The sequence below is a fragment of the Stomoxys calcitrans genome, chromosome 4, assembly GCF_963082655.1.
Source record: "Stomoxys calcitrans chromosome 4, idStoCalc2.1, whole genome shotgun sequence".
In the NCBI taxonomy this organism is placed as follows: domain Eukaryota; kingdom Metazoa; phylum Arthropoda; class Insecta; order Diptera; family Muscidae; genus Stomoxys; species Stomoxys calcitrans.
In genome coordinates, this window is record NC_081555.1 from 60,954,853 (window position 1) to 60,971,055 (window position 16,203).

At 37.7% G+C, this 16,203-nt stretch overlaps 2 protein-coding genes and 1 long non-coding RNA gene across 4 annotated transcripts in view; all 3 read left to right on the forward strand.

Annotated features, from left to right (window-relative positions):
• The first annotated feature begins 922 nt into the window (after positions 1–922).
• On the forward strand, positions 923–6,256 carry LOC131996941 (uncharacterized). The gene has a single exon (XM_059367144.1). It carries the CDS (start codon positions 923–925, stop codon positions 6,254–6,256), a length of 5,334 nt encoding a protein of 1,777 aa, XP_059223127.1.
• A 2,666-nt stretch (positions 6,257–8,922) lies between these two features.
• On the forward strand, positions 8,923–13,515 carry LOC131996770 (uncharacterized). Of its 2 annotated transcripts, none has more exons than XR_009397978.1 (5): positions 8,923–9,001; positions 9,069–9,169; positions 9,248–9,504; positions 10,292–10,473; positions 10,540–13,515. It is a non-coding gene; the product is annotated as an uncharacterized LOC131996770 (long non-coding RNA). The 2 variants fall into 2 exon arrangements; XR_009397979.1 differs by having other exon boundaries at positions 9,269–9,504.
• A 2,115-nt stretch (positions 13,516–15,630) lies between these two features.
• LOC106090172 (axoneme-associated protein mst101(2)) overlaps positions 15,631–16,203 on the forward strand; it is a 503,361-nt gene continuing 502,788 nt past the window's right edge. The window contains exon 1 of the mRNA XM_059366674.1: positions 15,631–15,827. Coding sequence (XP_059222657.1) covers positions 15,803–15,827 — 25 coding nt within the window. The 5' untranslated portion in view covers positions 15,631–15,802. The remainder of the gene's footprint in view (positions 15,828–16,203) is intronic.

Consider the following 16,203-nt stretch of genomic DNA (forward strand, 5'->3'; position numbering starts at 1 on the left):
TCACATTAAGGTAACAATTGATTTTCAATTTCAAATTATCTACATAAAGATACCTTATTTTATGAATAAAATTCCTATAAAGAATAAAAACGAACAAAACAAAACGAAATTCATATGTAAACACTCCCATATGTGATCGTTCCAAGAAATTGAAATCCACATTGAAATATTAGGGTGGCCCGTAATATTATTTTTTTCCCAAATAATTCTAGTTCTTGTATTTGTACATATTGCAAAATTACACCAACGAAAAAAAAAAAAAAAAAACAAAAAAAAAAAAAAAAATAAATAAAAAAGAAAAAATTTACCTTTTGAAATAAATAAAAAATTAAAAAACTATACTCATATGTAGTAACAACATTGCACTCCATGATTCTATTAAATTTGTTGCCAACTAACAAACAATTATAGACATCTACAAATTCTGAATAAAACAAACATATTTTCCACACGTAAAAGAAGGCATATCCTACACATAATGATTATTTCCCCAGTGAAGATGAATTTTTCGCTTTTTTTTGGAAGATACTTAATGTACTGATTGTACACCCCCGAGATAACAGAATAATACTAAAGTTATTCGTGTCGGACAGCATTGTTTCCATATCTCTGATATTGTGGATGAACTTATCCCTATCAAAACTTTGCCCTCTCTATCTATGATCAATTCCGTTTTTTTTAAAGGTTTACAATTAACCTTTGTCAACTCCACAGCTTGGACTATCTTGCCTTTTTGATTTCAGCTGGTACTGCTTCTTCAGCGCAGATTGCTCCAGACTTGAAGTTTGACAGCCGGATATTTAGGTTCGATTTTTTAGAACTTAAAAGGGATATTCGATATATCTCTCGAACGAATCTTTCTTGAGAAATTTGTTAGATATATTATTTTTTTTTCTTCGTATAAGTAACTTCGACGACAATAATGGAACCCTCTAACCAGGCGAATTCGGCTACTGGCAGCTCTGCTGTGAAACCTTCCCCTATCCACGAGAAATTTTTGTTTGACTGTGATCATCTGATCAGCTTTTGCACAGCTTTTGAAAAAGTTGACGTTACGGACCAGACTGATTCACTTCTTGAAGTCAAGTTGGACGATTTGGAAGTAAGGTGGAAAAAATTGCAAATAGACTATGAAAGTCTAATGTTGTCTCCCGAAACAACCAATACAAAAGACTTCAAGGAGAATGCTAAAGTGAATTTTAATGTGACCTCAGAGGCATATTATGAGACTCGTTCCCAGATTGTCGACATTCTGAAGATATCAGGAGGGGCTGATTCCAGAACTATGTCAACTAGGAATAGTCTAGCCCCTCAGCACCTTTTCCAGACCAGTTCCAGTGCGCATGTTTCTGATACTTACAGCTCGTGCATAAAAGTCCCGCCATGTGACACGGAGGTATTTAAGGGCAGTTACGAGGAATGGCCCTCCTTTCGTGATATGTTCACGGCCGTTTACGTGAACCACCCTAAACTCACCCGTGCTCAGAAACTTTACCATCTTAGAAATAAGACTAAAGGTAGTGCTGGCGCTATCGTGAAAAGATATACTCTCTGCGATGATAATTTTGATCTCGCATGGGGAGCTTTGAGAACCCGATATGAGAATAAGCGCGTGCTGGTAGACCACCAGCTCAGGATATTATTTGAAATTCCCGTTGCCACAGATGAAAATAGCGAATCTCTTCAAAGGATTCACTCTACAGTTAGTGACTGCCTATGTACACTGAAGTCCTTACAGGTACAGGTAGAATGCTGGGACCCAATATTAATTTATTTGGTGTCTACAAAGCTTCCAAATGAGACTATTTCGTTATGGGAACAATCCCTCAAGTCCCATCGTGAACTGCCAAGTTGGTCTCAAATGGACGAGTTCCTTCTTAATAGATTTGAGGTCGTGGAAAGAATATCCAGCATTAAATCAACGAAGGATAGACATAGTCTCCCATCGGTTTCGTACTCCAAATCCAACGAAAAAATACAGATGTACACATCCCAGGAAAAACTTACAACCTCCTGTACTTTATGCAAAGAGAATCATAGCATACGAACATGCCCAGATTTTCGTAAATTTAAGCCCCAGGAGAGAATAGATTTCGTTTTTAAAAATAAAATCTGTAATAATTGCTTATCAGAGGCTCACATGAAACAAAAGTGCAGGAGTAAGAACACTTGTCTCTCGTGCAGGAAACATCACCATACACTCTTGCACTTAGACCAACCACCGATTCGAAAGTCTGAATCTGGTTCTCAGACTTTTTCACCGAAGCAACAAATCTCGGCAAATAGTATCTCTTCAGAACGACACGAGGATATCTCACAATCGTCATCGGCAGAGTCATACTCCCAGGTACAGGCCAATTTTTCTTCTAACAGTGAAACAATCTTGCTTAGAACAGCGCTTGTTCAAGTCGAACACAATGGTGAACTTTTCACAATTAGGGCTTTAATAGACCCAGGATCCCAAAGAACATTTCTCTCTGAGAGAGTACGAAATATGCTCCAAGTTTCATATCGAAAATCTTCGTTCGAGATATTTGGTATAGGCTGCAAGACACAAAAGGCTCACAAAGAATGTGAACTTGTACTTTTTTCTCGAAGATATAACACACGATGTAGAGTTAATGCCATTGTCTTGCCAAAGGTTACACAGAAGCTTCCTGCTGTTTCTTTTGAAATTCCAAATTCACCAGAACTGCGAGACCTTGATTTAGCAGATCCCAACTTCAATAAATCGTCGAATATCGATTTAGTTCTCGGAAATGACGCTGAGCGATTCATTAATCTCGAGGGTGTTAAGAAGAATATTTGTGGTCTGGCTTCGGCGTACAACACAATATTCGGTTGGGTACTAAGTGGCCCAATGCAGGGTGAGAAGATTCAAGCGTTCACAACGAACGTAATTCCCACCGAAGATGAGAATCTTAGCGAAATTCTTCGAAAATTTTGGGAAATCGAAGAAATCCCATCCATTTCTCCTCGTACAGAATCCGAAATAATTTGTGAAGAGTTCTACCTAAAGACGACTACGCGTCTTCCCAATGGTCGATATGTCGTTAGACTCCCCTTTAAAGAGGAATTTCCAAACTCCATTTTTCTTGGCTCTTCAAGATTTCTCGCTCTTGGACAGTATACAAGAATGGAGAAGACACTGATCAAGGATGCCGAGCTTCGAGGGGAATACAGGTCTGTCCTTAAGGAGTATATTTCATTAGGTCATATGGAAGAGACTTCTTCTCTCGAACTAGGCTCCGAAGGTAAATTTAACTCCTTTTACCTCCCTCATCATGCCGTAGTGCGACCGGATCACAAATCAACCAAGGTCAGGGTTGTTTTTAACGCTTCACGCAAGACAAAATCCGATTACTCCCTCAATGATGTACTTCATACCGGTCCCACACTACAAAACGACTTAATTTCCATAATTCTCAACTGGAGAAAATATAAGTACGTATTTTGTGGAGATATCCAAAAAATGTACCGCCAAATCCTGGTACATCCCCAAGATAGAGCGTATCAAAGAATTCTGTTTCAAAATCAAAGCGCAGAGCCTATAAGAGATTACCATTTGAACACGGTCACTTTTGGCATAAATTGCGCTCCCTTTTTGGCAATACGCACTCTACTTCAACTTGCATCTGATTCAGAAACAGAATTCCCCAAAGTCGCATCCATTTTGAGAAAAGAAACATATGTGGATGATATTTTATCTGGTGGATTCACCATCGAAGAAACCATCGAAGCACGAAATGATTTGATCGCTGTCCTCAAATCTGCGGGTTTTCCATTAAAGAAAATTACTGCCAATGCACCGGAGTTATTATCACATTTGCCTCCTGAGGATTTATACGATATGGACTTATTAAAATTGTATGAATCAAGCTCCACTAAAACTCTTGGTATAAAATGGAATGCATTAACAGACTGCTTTTCTTATGCATCCATACCCATAGAGAAAAAATCCCAGGCGACTAAACGTCAAGTTCTTTCCACAGTCGCGAAACTTTTCGACCCCGCCGGTTGGATTACTCCTGTTATTATAAGGTCAAAAATTTTAATGCAGCAGCTCTGGTTGGAAGGTTCCAATTGGGACGAAACGATAAGTCCTGATTCTCTTGATACTTGGAACAACTTAATCGATGATTTAGCACACGTAGAGGATGTCATTATACCTAGATGGATTAAATATTTGCCTACAGATCTCATACAAATACACGGTTTTTGTGATGCCTCAAAAATGGCATACTGCGCTACCGTGTACGTACGATGCCAGACAACGACATCTGTAGTTATTTCCAACCTTCTTATGGCCAAAAGCAAAGTTGCTCCCATTAAGACAGTGTCATTGCCAAAGTTAGAATTAAACGGCGCTGTGCTTCTAGCCAAACTAGTTCGCTACATTTTGAACACTTTTGAGATGAATTTTGGTTCTGTATCATTGTGGACGGATTCGTCTATTGTTTTGGGGTGGCTTTCAAAACCCCCAATGTTATGGGAAACCTACGTCGCAAATAGGGCATCCCAAATTCATGAACTAGTTCCCGACGCCAAGTGGAATTATGTTTCCACTCATGATAACCCGGCTGATATAGGCACTCGCGGTTGTAGACCTCAGGACTTGAAGATCAGTACATTGTGGTGGAATGGTCCGCCTTGGCTTACGAATCCAGAGGGTACTTGGCCAAAAAAGAATCCGCTAGTCCCTCTAAAGGAACATGATGTGGTTCAAATGCATCATGTGGCAGCAGAAAATAACGATATTCTTCTAAGATTCTCATCCTATACAAGGGCATTGAGAGTAATCTCATATATATTTCGCTTCTTCCATAACTCAATGCCTGGAAATACCCGCAAGTACGAATCGTATGATTTGAGCATGCAAGAAATGCAATTCGTGAAATTTCGTCTTATATCACTTGCTCAACGACAATATTTTTCATTAGAATATGAGCTGCTTTTGAACTCAAAGCCACTACCAAATAAAAGCGTTTTATCAACTTTGAACCCTTTTCTGGATTCCAATCAGGTCCTTAGGGTGAATGGACGCCTGTCTGATTCATTTCTTCCATACAGGGAACGCCATCCAATCATTCTACCCGGTAATTCTAGACTTTGCCATCTCTATTTGCTTCACTTGCACTCATTTTTAGTTCATGCGGAATGCAACCAGATGTGTAGATTTGTGCAGACCGAATTTTATGTCTCCAGGTTGAAACCAAGGGTAAAGAGCATTATATATAACTGCAAAGTATGCGTTTTGTACAAACAGAAGCAAAACACTCAAATTATGGCACCTTTACCTCTGGAGCGTTGTACTCTATCGCCACCTTTCCATACGACAGGTATAGACTTCGCAGGGCCATTTGAGCTAAAAAGCTCATCCCTTCGCAGGGCACCTACTATAAAGGGATATGTCTGCGTATTTGCATGTTTTGCTACAAGGGCAATACACCTGGAGACATGCTCTGATTTATCATCTGCCGCATTTGAGGCTGCGTTTTACCGCTTCGTTGGGAGGCGAGGGCTCCCTCGTAGGATCGTATCGGATAATGGCAGAAACTTTTTAGGAGCTAGCAGAGCACTAATTCGTGAGTTTTCCCAGTTCATTAAATCTGCTTCTAGCGACATTTCTAAAAAATACGCAGCTCATGGGTTTGAATGGGGATTCATTCCCCCACACGCACCTCACATGGGCGGCCTCTGGGAGGCCGCAGTTAAAAGTTTTAAAATACATTTCAAGAAGATTGCAGGAGCTCATAAATTTACTTTTGAACAGTTTCAAACAATCCTGGCAAGGATTGAAGGCGTTTTAAACTCCCGCCCCATTTCTGCAATGTCGGACGATCCAGCCGACTTAACCGCATTGACCCCAGGCCATTTTCTTAAGGGCTCACCCATATTAGCCTTTCCTGAACCACTTTCTCCCAATATTTCTCTGATAAACCGTTGGTTGAAATTAAAGGCTATTCACCATCAATTCGCCTTGAGATGGAAGGAGGAATATCTCAAGACTCTGCACAAGCGTTATAAATGGAAGACAAAAAAACCCAATTTGAGAGTAGGGGATTTGGTAGCAATAATGGATGATTTGTTACCCCCTAGTGAATGGCGATTAGGAAGAATAGAGAAGACTTATCTAGGTTCGGACAATAATGTTAGAATTGCAGACGTACGTACTGCAACTGGAATTCTAAATCGGCCAATTGTCAAATTATGTTTTCTTCCATTCGAGAATACGACGGAATCAAACTCAAATTAATAAACTCATTCATACTAACCGAAACTAATTTCCTCTCATCTAATTTCATCACTCTCATAACTTATCAACAAAATTTACATTCCAGATCACCCATAAGAGCGCAAATTTCTAAGCCTAATGTGTATAAATGCACGTTGTGCAACCGATTCCATGCTTTAAAAATTTGCCCTAAATTCATAGCGATGACCCCGAAAGAACGTAACATCCTCGTTCTAAAGAAAATATATTGCGTCAACTGTCTAGCAAGAAGTCATCGATTTCGGGATTGTCGATCGGGAAATATGTGCCGGAAATGTGGAAGACCCCACCATACACTGCTGCATCCTAATTATGTGAAAGCACCCAATATGGATCACAAGCGACAACCAGTAAGTCCAAAAGGTTCCAATAGCAACAATCACCGCAATAAATCCGACGTGAGAGAAAACATTCATCGACAACGCTGCCATCGCCGTAATATTAATATCAAGCCTAACAACAACAACAGCAACAACAAAATCCAAACCGACGACACAGCTAACACCAATAGCCCAGCAAAGGCTAATCAACAGATTTTATCTGAAGCTATTCGAGCTTTAGCCTCAGTGCTATGTTCTAACACAAATTGATCTTCTTCTGGCCCGGCGGCATGTCCAAACTTCGAGCTTGGACTTAGTTTTTTAGCGCCACTGAATTTCCTTTACTCTAGTTATGTATACTTGCCTTAGTCTTAAAGTCATTGTTATGAATTAAACCGAATGAATTATTGTGAATGACTACTTTAGTTTAAACGAGTATTTAAAAAACAAAGAAATTCCACAAAAAGTAACTATCTTGGCAAGTTAGGCTTAAGAACTCGTGCACTTTTGCATAATCGATCAACTGGTGAGCATCTCAACCCTTCTTGAATAAATACACCTACAAATCTAAACCCACGATTTTGTTTTATTTAACCAACTCTCATTATTCGTATCTGCCACTACTTGGAGAATCTGTGGTTACCAAAAACCACATATCTGTTCGCCCTCATCTGTTGTTCGAAGCTCCAGTCCATTTCAATTTTAAAACCAACATACAGTCCACTTCCCTCCTTGGATATTGGTGACATTTCTTCCCGCCTAACCGAGCCCCATCCATTCAGCAGCGTTAACTCCTCAAGGGAATGAACACATTGGATAAATATGTTGTGTTCTTTCTCTTTAAGTTTTGTCACTCAGATTGAATCATGTTTTAGTAAACGGTGTTAAGATTAGCAGCTTAGCTATTCGTGCATAGAATTTTTCTCCATACAAACAAAGGTCGGTACTATATTCTGGTTTTTCGATGAAACTCCATCTAAAAAACAATAAGCGGAAAATATTGATGAAGTGTTCGTTTCGCAATAATTTGATTTTTCATCTAGGGCAAAATTTACATTCCAAGACGCCCAAGAAGAGCACAATCACAGTAGCTGTTCAGTTTTTTCAGGCGAATTGCTGTCAAACTCCAAATAAAAAACGGCAAAACGCTAGAGGAAATAAGTGAAAAAGTAGTACTCTGTTTATAGTGAGGAAAATGGCAAAACAAATTTTTAGTGGCAACGCTTGACATCATTGCCGGCATCATTTTGGTTTTATTGGTTTTAATGATTCCTCTTTTTCTTTCTGTTATTTTATTTATTTGCAAAAAAAATAATAATAAAACCATAAGTGCAGATAAAAAAGTCTTTTGTTATGAAAATAGAAACAAAAAATAATTGTCATTTTCCGCTCGCGGAACAAAAACACAAAAAAGCACTTGTGCCAATTTTTGTGCAAGCCCAAGCAATTACGTTCTTTTAGTGTAATATACAGCTTTATAGTTTGGCAACGCTGCATTTCTGCTTCTTTCATAAAATGCTATTGCAATAAATCTGTACGAAGTAATAACGATTGTCAAAGTGTTGTGCTTTAGGTCTTGCTATTACAAAAACATTATTTTGAAACAAGTGGAAGATTCTGGCAAAGGTTTTTGCAAAGTTGTGTTTGTTTAACTTATACCAACGAAAATACTACAAAATCTTATTATTTTTACAAATAAAAGGTTATTTATTAATTTCTAAGGGGTGAGTTTTAGTTGAAATTGCAACAAAATATGTGAATTTGAGTACGGTCCACACACTCCTATTTGTGTGAAAACAAGTACGTAAGCAGCTGATAAAACGGTGCCATATGAATTTTTAATGTAAATGGCAACATTTTTGGCCAAAGAAACCATAAAGAATCTAATATAGTAACCTTGCCAAACCCCCAAAAGTAAAGTAAAGTAAAGTAAATTCTTTATTGAGTCTTCTTCTTACTTTGACATTAAATGCTTAACGAACGGTTAACAGCTAAACCTTAGAACTATATATGTCTTGTTCTAAATTTCGATTATGTTGTATATAAGCTTCTTGCTATTTGAGAAAGTATACATGTATGAACATACAATGAGATTGAGTGAGACAAGGCTTGCTCGCGGCCTTAACATATTCATTCAGAGCTAAGTGTCTGTTAAAATAAATAATATAACTACAACTAGATAACACTTATAATAAATAACAACGAGTCTGTTAACACAGCTTATGTTTTCATTAATGAATGTGCAAAGCACGATATTACAGGCGAGATGTGTAAGTGAGTAATAATTATTGTCAGCGGCTTAATATTAAAGAATAATTATTAATAGATTAAAGGAAAAAAAAACAAGAGTCGTCCTACAATCTCAGGTACATAAGTGAAATTAAACTACAAAAACTAGGTGAATGTGGTTCGTAAAATACATATTAAAATATGAATAAGAAAAGAGGTAATTAATATTGCATTTTCCCCCTTAGCCCCTATGAGAGCCGGGCGACGTCTTTACGTAAAATTGTGGTAAGGCGATTTGATCTGTATTATGGCCAATATTTTCGTTGAGAATGGCAATTGGCGACAAGTAAGTAGATTCAGACCAGTGTATGTTTTTCTCTGCATTAAAAACATCGGACAAAAGTGAGTTTTCGTGGTTTAAAAGTTTCTCACTGAAACTTTTTAGGTGATGCATCGCATATTCGCAGAGTGGTTGGATATTTGCAGCATCATATATGGAAGCGTTGGAGTATCTTTTCGTTGGATTCTGGTAGTTTTTGTTGACGCATTTTCTCAGGACTTTGCGTTCAAAGATTTCCATCTTCATAGCAACTACTGGTGAGATGGAGAACCAAGTTGGGAATCCATAAAGCAGCACAGACCTGATGGCCACTTTATATAAAAGCAGTTTTGTATTTTGTGGTAAGTACTTGTTGTTAGATAGGGATGAAAAGTACCCTGCTATTTTTTTGGCCTTTTGTAGAGTGGCCCTTACGTGTTTATTAAACTTTATTAGGTTGCCGAAGTTAATGCCTAGGTACTTAATTGACGTTTTAAATGGAATATTGGTGCCCTCCAGTGAGAGATGAAATCGTTTGCTTTCTGGTACTACATTCCTCGGACATTTTCCCGAGGCATTCCTGATGCAGATGGCTTCTGATTTCGCTGCATTTATTTTGATACCCCATTTTCTGTATAAGCCGTTTATCAAGTTAAGATGTGTTGATGCTATATTTAACGCTTCTTGAGGTGAGGAATGATGAGCATAAATCATGCAGTCATCAGCATACAGGATGGCTTGTGAGTCCTGGCAGATATGGGGGAAGTCGTATTAGAGGAGGTTAAATAAAAAGGGCGCCAGCACGCTTCCTTGAGGAACTCCACTCAGAACTTGGCCCTGCGACGAAATTGTGTCCTGAATTTGAACCGTAAACTGACGATTTGTGAAGAAACTGTTGAGAGTCTTTACTAAGTAAGGATCCATATCAAGTTCCACCATTTTGTACAATATTGCTTTATGACATGCAGAGTCAAAGGCCTTCTCGATGTCCAGCGCAATGGCGATTGTACACGATTGAGCCCTTAGGGTTTGAATAATATCCGTATGAAATTTTAACAGTGCATGTTGTGTAGAGTGGAATTTTTTTAACCCAAACTGATAACTTGAAATGGGATTAATAATGAAATCGTTTTCAATTTTTTCTTTCAGGATATGCGCAAATACTTTGCCGACATTTGAAAGCAAGGAGATAGGCCGATATTCCGCCACCGTTTTGCTGCTTGGCTTCTTCTTTATGGGGATTATATTGGCCATTTTCCACCTCAATGGAAAGTAACCCAAGTTTATGCAGTTATTAAAAATGCATTCGAGGAACTGCAGAGACGATAAAGGTAATTGTCGAAGGATGAAATTAGAAATTCCGTACCCCGCTTGACTTCTTATTGTTTACATTGCAGATTACTCCTTTAATCTTATCGACACTAGCAAAATGGAGAGTATCAGGATTTTGGACTGCCGGGAAGCTGTCGCTGAATGTATATATTTGGCGAGGTGTTGGAGAAAGGAAGTCAGCCACCCTTGAGTCAAAATCTATGACTGGAGTTTCTGGAGTTGTCTGGCTAAAAGTTGCCTCATACGACACTAGGCATTTTTCAGCAATCTCCGGTCGGTTGTAAATGAAAGTGTCATCGTGCGAAATACTATGACAAAAGGAAGACTTCGACCTTCCAACTATGTTGTAGATTTCATTAAAAGCCGTGGGTCCTGGCTTGATGTTTTTTACTTTTTTATTGAAATGGTGTGTATGTTCAATATTTACCAGTTCTTTTATTATTGTTTTCAGAAGCTGTATTTGTTTCGAAAGAATAATATACTCCTGACTTTGTCTATGGCCGGTTCTGTGAAAGATCTTTTTGAGATCTTTCTGCCAATTGTGCTTTATTTTAAAGAACTTTTTAACTTTCTCTGAAAGTGGAAAATTATCTTGTCTTAGAGGAATTCTTCGCGAATGGGCATCATGAACAGAAATGACAACGTTGTTGAATTCTGCAATGAAGTCATCAATTTCATTAGTCTCCAGATTTCTGTTTACAGGTGGCATAACATTTAATGTTGAGACGTCTATATCATTGCGAAAATTGTGCCAGTTGTTGTCTTTATAAGAAGTGTACATTCGCGGCGATTTCGTAAGTATTTCCGATGAGATTAGACTCAATTCCATCTTGAGTGGGAAATGATCCGAAAAAGTGGAGAGAGTTGAGACCTTGTAATTCAAGTCTAATGGATTGATGAGATTCGGGCTGACAAGGAAATGGTCCAGAAATGATGGGCCATTCGGATATGAGGGTGAGGAGTCACAGAGGCGAACCACATCCAATGCATGGTCTAACAGCCAGGCATGAAGGACTTTGCCATTAGAGTTCTCAGTACTATCACCCCAAGATAAACTTTTAGAATTTAAGTCCCCTCCTAAAATGAATCCATCATATCTAGAAAGCAAATCCAACAGTTTATCAAGATCTGCCTGTAGTCTCTGCGCAGCATAGTTACATGGAATGTAAATAGAGCCAATTATGATTTTCTTCTGTGTGTTGTTAGAAAGCGAGTCGATTTGTATAAAGGCAGAGTGCATTCCAAGATCTGAAATCACAATCCTATTATACACTATATTGTTCTTAACTAGAATGGCTACACCCAATGGCGAGCCATCATAAATAAAGTTGTATTCATTAATTTTCACATTCCTGATTCTGCGCAAATGGCATTCTTGGACTAGACCAATATCAATTTTGTTGTTCATAAGAATGTTACGAAGTTCAATTTGACGGCTTCGGTCTACAAGTGACCTTACATTGAAAGTGAGCAGATTTAATGATCTATGGATCATTAGATTTAGCTTTTCTGAGGAGACGCAAAAACTCAGTTTTTGCCTCAGCCTTTGGCATAGTTTGATAATCCATTAGGAATATACTGACTTCCTGTTCGATTGATAATTCCTCAGGTTCCAAGAAGAAATTGGCAAGACTAAGGAATTGATCAATGATAGTTGTTGTTTGAAAAAGACTTGCGAAGGGTTTTTCATGACAAATAGATGGAATATTTATTGCTATACTCACGTTCTTTTTTGCAATGGAGTTCGTTTGTATCGCCTTATTAATCCTCTCTCGACGAGCAGCCATATACTTCTTATAGATGGGGCATCCTTTCCAGTTTGCTGGATGACCCGGTTGTTTGCAATTTGCACAGAAAGGTTCTGAGGTATCTGTCCTTACTCGGGCACATTCCCCAGGTTCATGTTGCTTGTCACACTTGACGCAAGTATACATCGCATTGCAATTACGCGATATATGGCCCCATTTTTGGCAACGATGACATTGTAGCTCTCCCTTTCTTTTCGGTTTTTCCCATGTAACAATTTGGTTAAGAATTCCACGTATGTTAGATACGTCGCCAATTTTCTTACCAGGTTTTAAGGAAATTAAAAACAAGCCAGTGTCTACATTGTTTTTTATTGAATTTTGAAACAGTAGCAACAGTTTCAGGAACTACAGCCTCCAGTTCGGCAAGGATTTGGTCAGTCTCAGTTTCGGAATGTAGACCACGTATGACTATTGACTCTTGTCTCAGTTCCTTCGGATATAGGAGTGAGACTGGATGTTTTTAGCACGAAGAATAGCCATCATGGACGTATGTGTAGCTACGTCAGTGAAGTATAGTTTGCTTTTATTTCTGTTAACGTTTTTTACCTTAAAAGAGCTATCAGGGATCTTGGAGCGCAGACCATCCACTAACTCTTTTACGTTGACGTCATATAGGAAAATAGGAGGGCACCAAGTTTTCCTTTTAGGTTCAGCTGCAATCTTCGAAACAGTCGTTTGCTTGGTTTGGCTTGTGCTTGCCTGGTTGACGGATTTTATTTCTAGGTCGCCCCCAAAAGAACGCACAACACTTTCACATGTGAGCAAGATCACTAACACTAACCAACACTTAGTTACAATTAGAAGTTTGGCGATCGCGTTTATTTTACGTAAGAAAACGACTTGTTGCGCAGCGGCAGTGATTGCGCTCTTTTTGGGCGTCGTGAAATGAAATTTTCCTCAGATAAAGAAAACAAGTTATACCGAAATGAACACTTTTCATCAATATTTTCCGCTCATATTTTTTATATGGAGTTTCACCGCGAAAACCGAATATAGTACCAAAAGAAAAAAAATTTCAAACTAGTAATCAAAAAGTCGACTTTCGGTCGAATTTTTGTGTTAAAAAGTCGAAAGAGATTTTCAATGACTAAAAACTCGATTATTCGTTGAATAGTCGAAAAGAAAGCTGCACTGAGATAGTAGTTTGCTACGCTTATGTTGCTGCCATGGTACAATTAAGAGGTAGTGTCATTAGCACAACAACAAAAATCCACCACCAACGAAACTTCCTTGAGTGGCAAATGCAGTAAATTGAAATGTCAAAGTGGTTTTAGCTTTGTTTTACAACTTATCTTTATGAAATAAGTTTTATATTTGTATTTTCATCATTATAACACTGTTTTGTTGCTTATGTGTGGAATATAGGATTAAATAGAACATCTTTTTTAAGATTTTAGAAACAAATTAAAGCTGTGTTATCAAGCCTTAGACATTTAGATTTACTGCAAAATCAAAACAAAACAAAAATTGTACTCAGCTATTCGCATTACCTCACAGTTCATAGACTCTGTATATAGTGGCTTTCCCATCCCACTCTTTTCCAAGCTGCCAGTTGCAACGAATAGAATAAACGAGAAAATTTGAGCAACATAATAATTGTGAATGGACGAAGAATATGATGTGAATGAAGAAAAAAGATATTTAGCTACATTAAACCAGTTTGTAAATTTGCTTCCTGTTGAATTATAAATTATTTATACAAAACATGTTTACGCTTTGCAATTTGTGAAAAGATTAGAAATAAATAAATAAATTTAAGAGTAGAGAAAATTTAAAGAGAAAAAAGTGAAATTTAAATACAATTGATGTGATTAAGCTAGTTTCCAAATGATTGTGGACAGCTTTTCAGGCGAAATTCTGTCAAACTCCATATAAAAAAAGAAACGTCGGCAAAACGTTGGCTAAAAATAGGCGAAAAGTATTATTCTACTTTAGCTTTAGGAAAATCGCAAAAAATTATTATAGTGGCAACACTTGAAACTATTGCCGGCATCATTTCTGTTTGTTTTATTGGCTTTAGTGGTTGTTTTTCTTTATTTATTTCATACAATGTATATACAATAGAGAAAACAATAAGTGCAGATAAAGAAACGTGTTTTGGTATGGAAACCAAAACCTTTGATAGCGTCAAATTTCGCTCGCGAAACAATTAAAAATTTCAGCGGCTATTCCGAAAGCAGAGGGTGGGGATATTAATCCGCCTCATGCCGCAATGGACATGCACTTAAGTCAGATATCGGCTTGTTGTGCTCTCTTAATACCAAAAAGTAAATTCGAAAAAGAAACTCTAAGTTATGAATTCCTTGCTACTTACATAATTCCTAATTGTTCTCCATATCACGCCCCTAATTTGGTTGATGTCTTGTATTGTGTCCCCACCTAAGTACCTGTGTTTTTTAGCCGCGAAAGCCGGACAATGACATAGGAAATGCTCCAACGTCTCATATTATTCCCCATTTGTCCATAGGTTTTCGTTGCACTACCAACCGTTGCGCTGTTCCACAGTGTCACATGCCCGTTCGTAGCTCACGCCCTTAACTCGGACTGTGTCGACCCGAAAGGATTCGGGTTAAATAAGTTTATTGACGACAGTTCTCTGGGCTTCATTGCCCATTGAAAATGGCAAAAAAATTTCAACCACGATCATAATTGAAACAGTTTAATTTCAATTAAAATAATGATTGAATCTATTAATTTAATTGAGAAAGAATAAAAGTCAATCAAGTTTAATATAAAAAATTATTGATTCAATTAATTTTTTAATAGAAAAAGTTTTTATTTTTAATTACATTATTGATTGAAATAATTTTCGTGACATTTTTTTCTGTGTAGTAACCGGTATTTAGTTGAGTATCCAACTGGTAGGTAAGAAGAAATAATCGCAAATGATTATCGAACAGTCAGAGCGGAAGATAAAGGAGAGTGAGCATAATACTGAGCGAAAGAGAGACAGAGAGCTAGGTAACCATAATGTTACGAAAAACAAAGTAAATAAACACACCAACAAGAAGCAAATCGTACAACAGTGGCGATACAACCAAAGATACAACAGCAAATATGACTGGCAACAACAATATATACATACTAGCAATGAGTGAGTGTTCATTATGCTTTTCAGCGAAGTCACTTCAGCCAACGGCAGCGGCAGCAGCAGTACCAGTTTCGACTCCCAATTCATGTAAATTGGAATCCAGTATTGTGCCGAAAATCTTATAGACATCTTGTGTCCCGGTTGGAATTTCGCATACAAATTCAAAAATTGAGTATTGAAGTGTCAAAGATTAGCAGCCGCCTCACTGCCTTTGATTAATGGTGTGTTCGTGTGTGTGTCTGGCCGCGCGTGTGAGTGTCTATGCCTTTTTTTGGTGGACAACAATTCGATGAACCACCAATGTTAACAAAAGAAAATTTGTTTGCAGATAAAAAAAAAATACCAAACAAAATGCTAAAGTTTAGGGCAAAGTGAAAATATTACTAAAATTGAAAAAAAGAAATGCATGTGTACAGGGAATAGGAAATTATGCAAAGACAAGCTCGCGGCGACGGTAAAAACGCGTTGTATCCCCTACTTTCGGTGAAAAAATCTCGTTAATGTATGCGGCCATGTAACTAAAGGGAAGAGGGGTAGCCCAAAGAAAAAATATTGCTTGTGACCAAGTGTGTGTGTGTATTTTAGCAAAACGCAAAAGATGTAAAAAAAAGTGCAGTTAAACAAAATATATCTAATTAATGACAATGCTAGACTAGGCCACGGGAACGAAAAGCAATAAACGCGCCTAGTTTTTAATAAGCTTTTCATCGGCGAGGATATTTCTTTTGGGTTTCTTCCATATTCAATCTCAGGGTGTAATGTACGAAGATGTTTAGCGTTTTTCTTGTTATATTTTCTTTTTCATTGTCGATATTTTGTGTATGTGTATC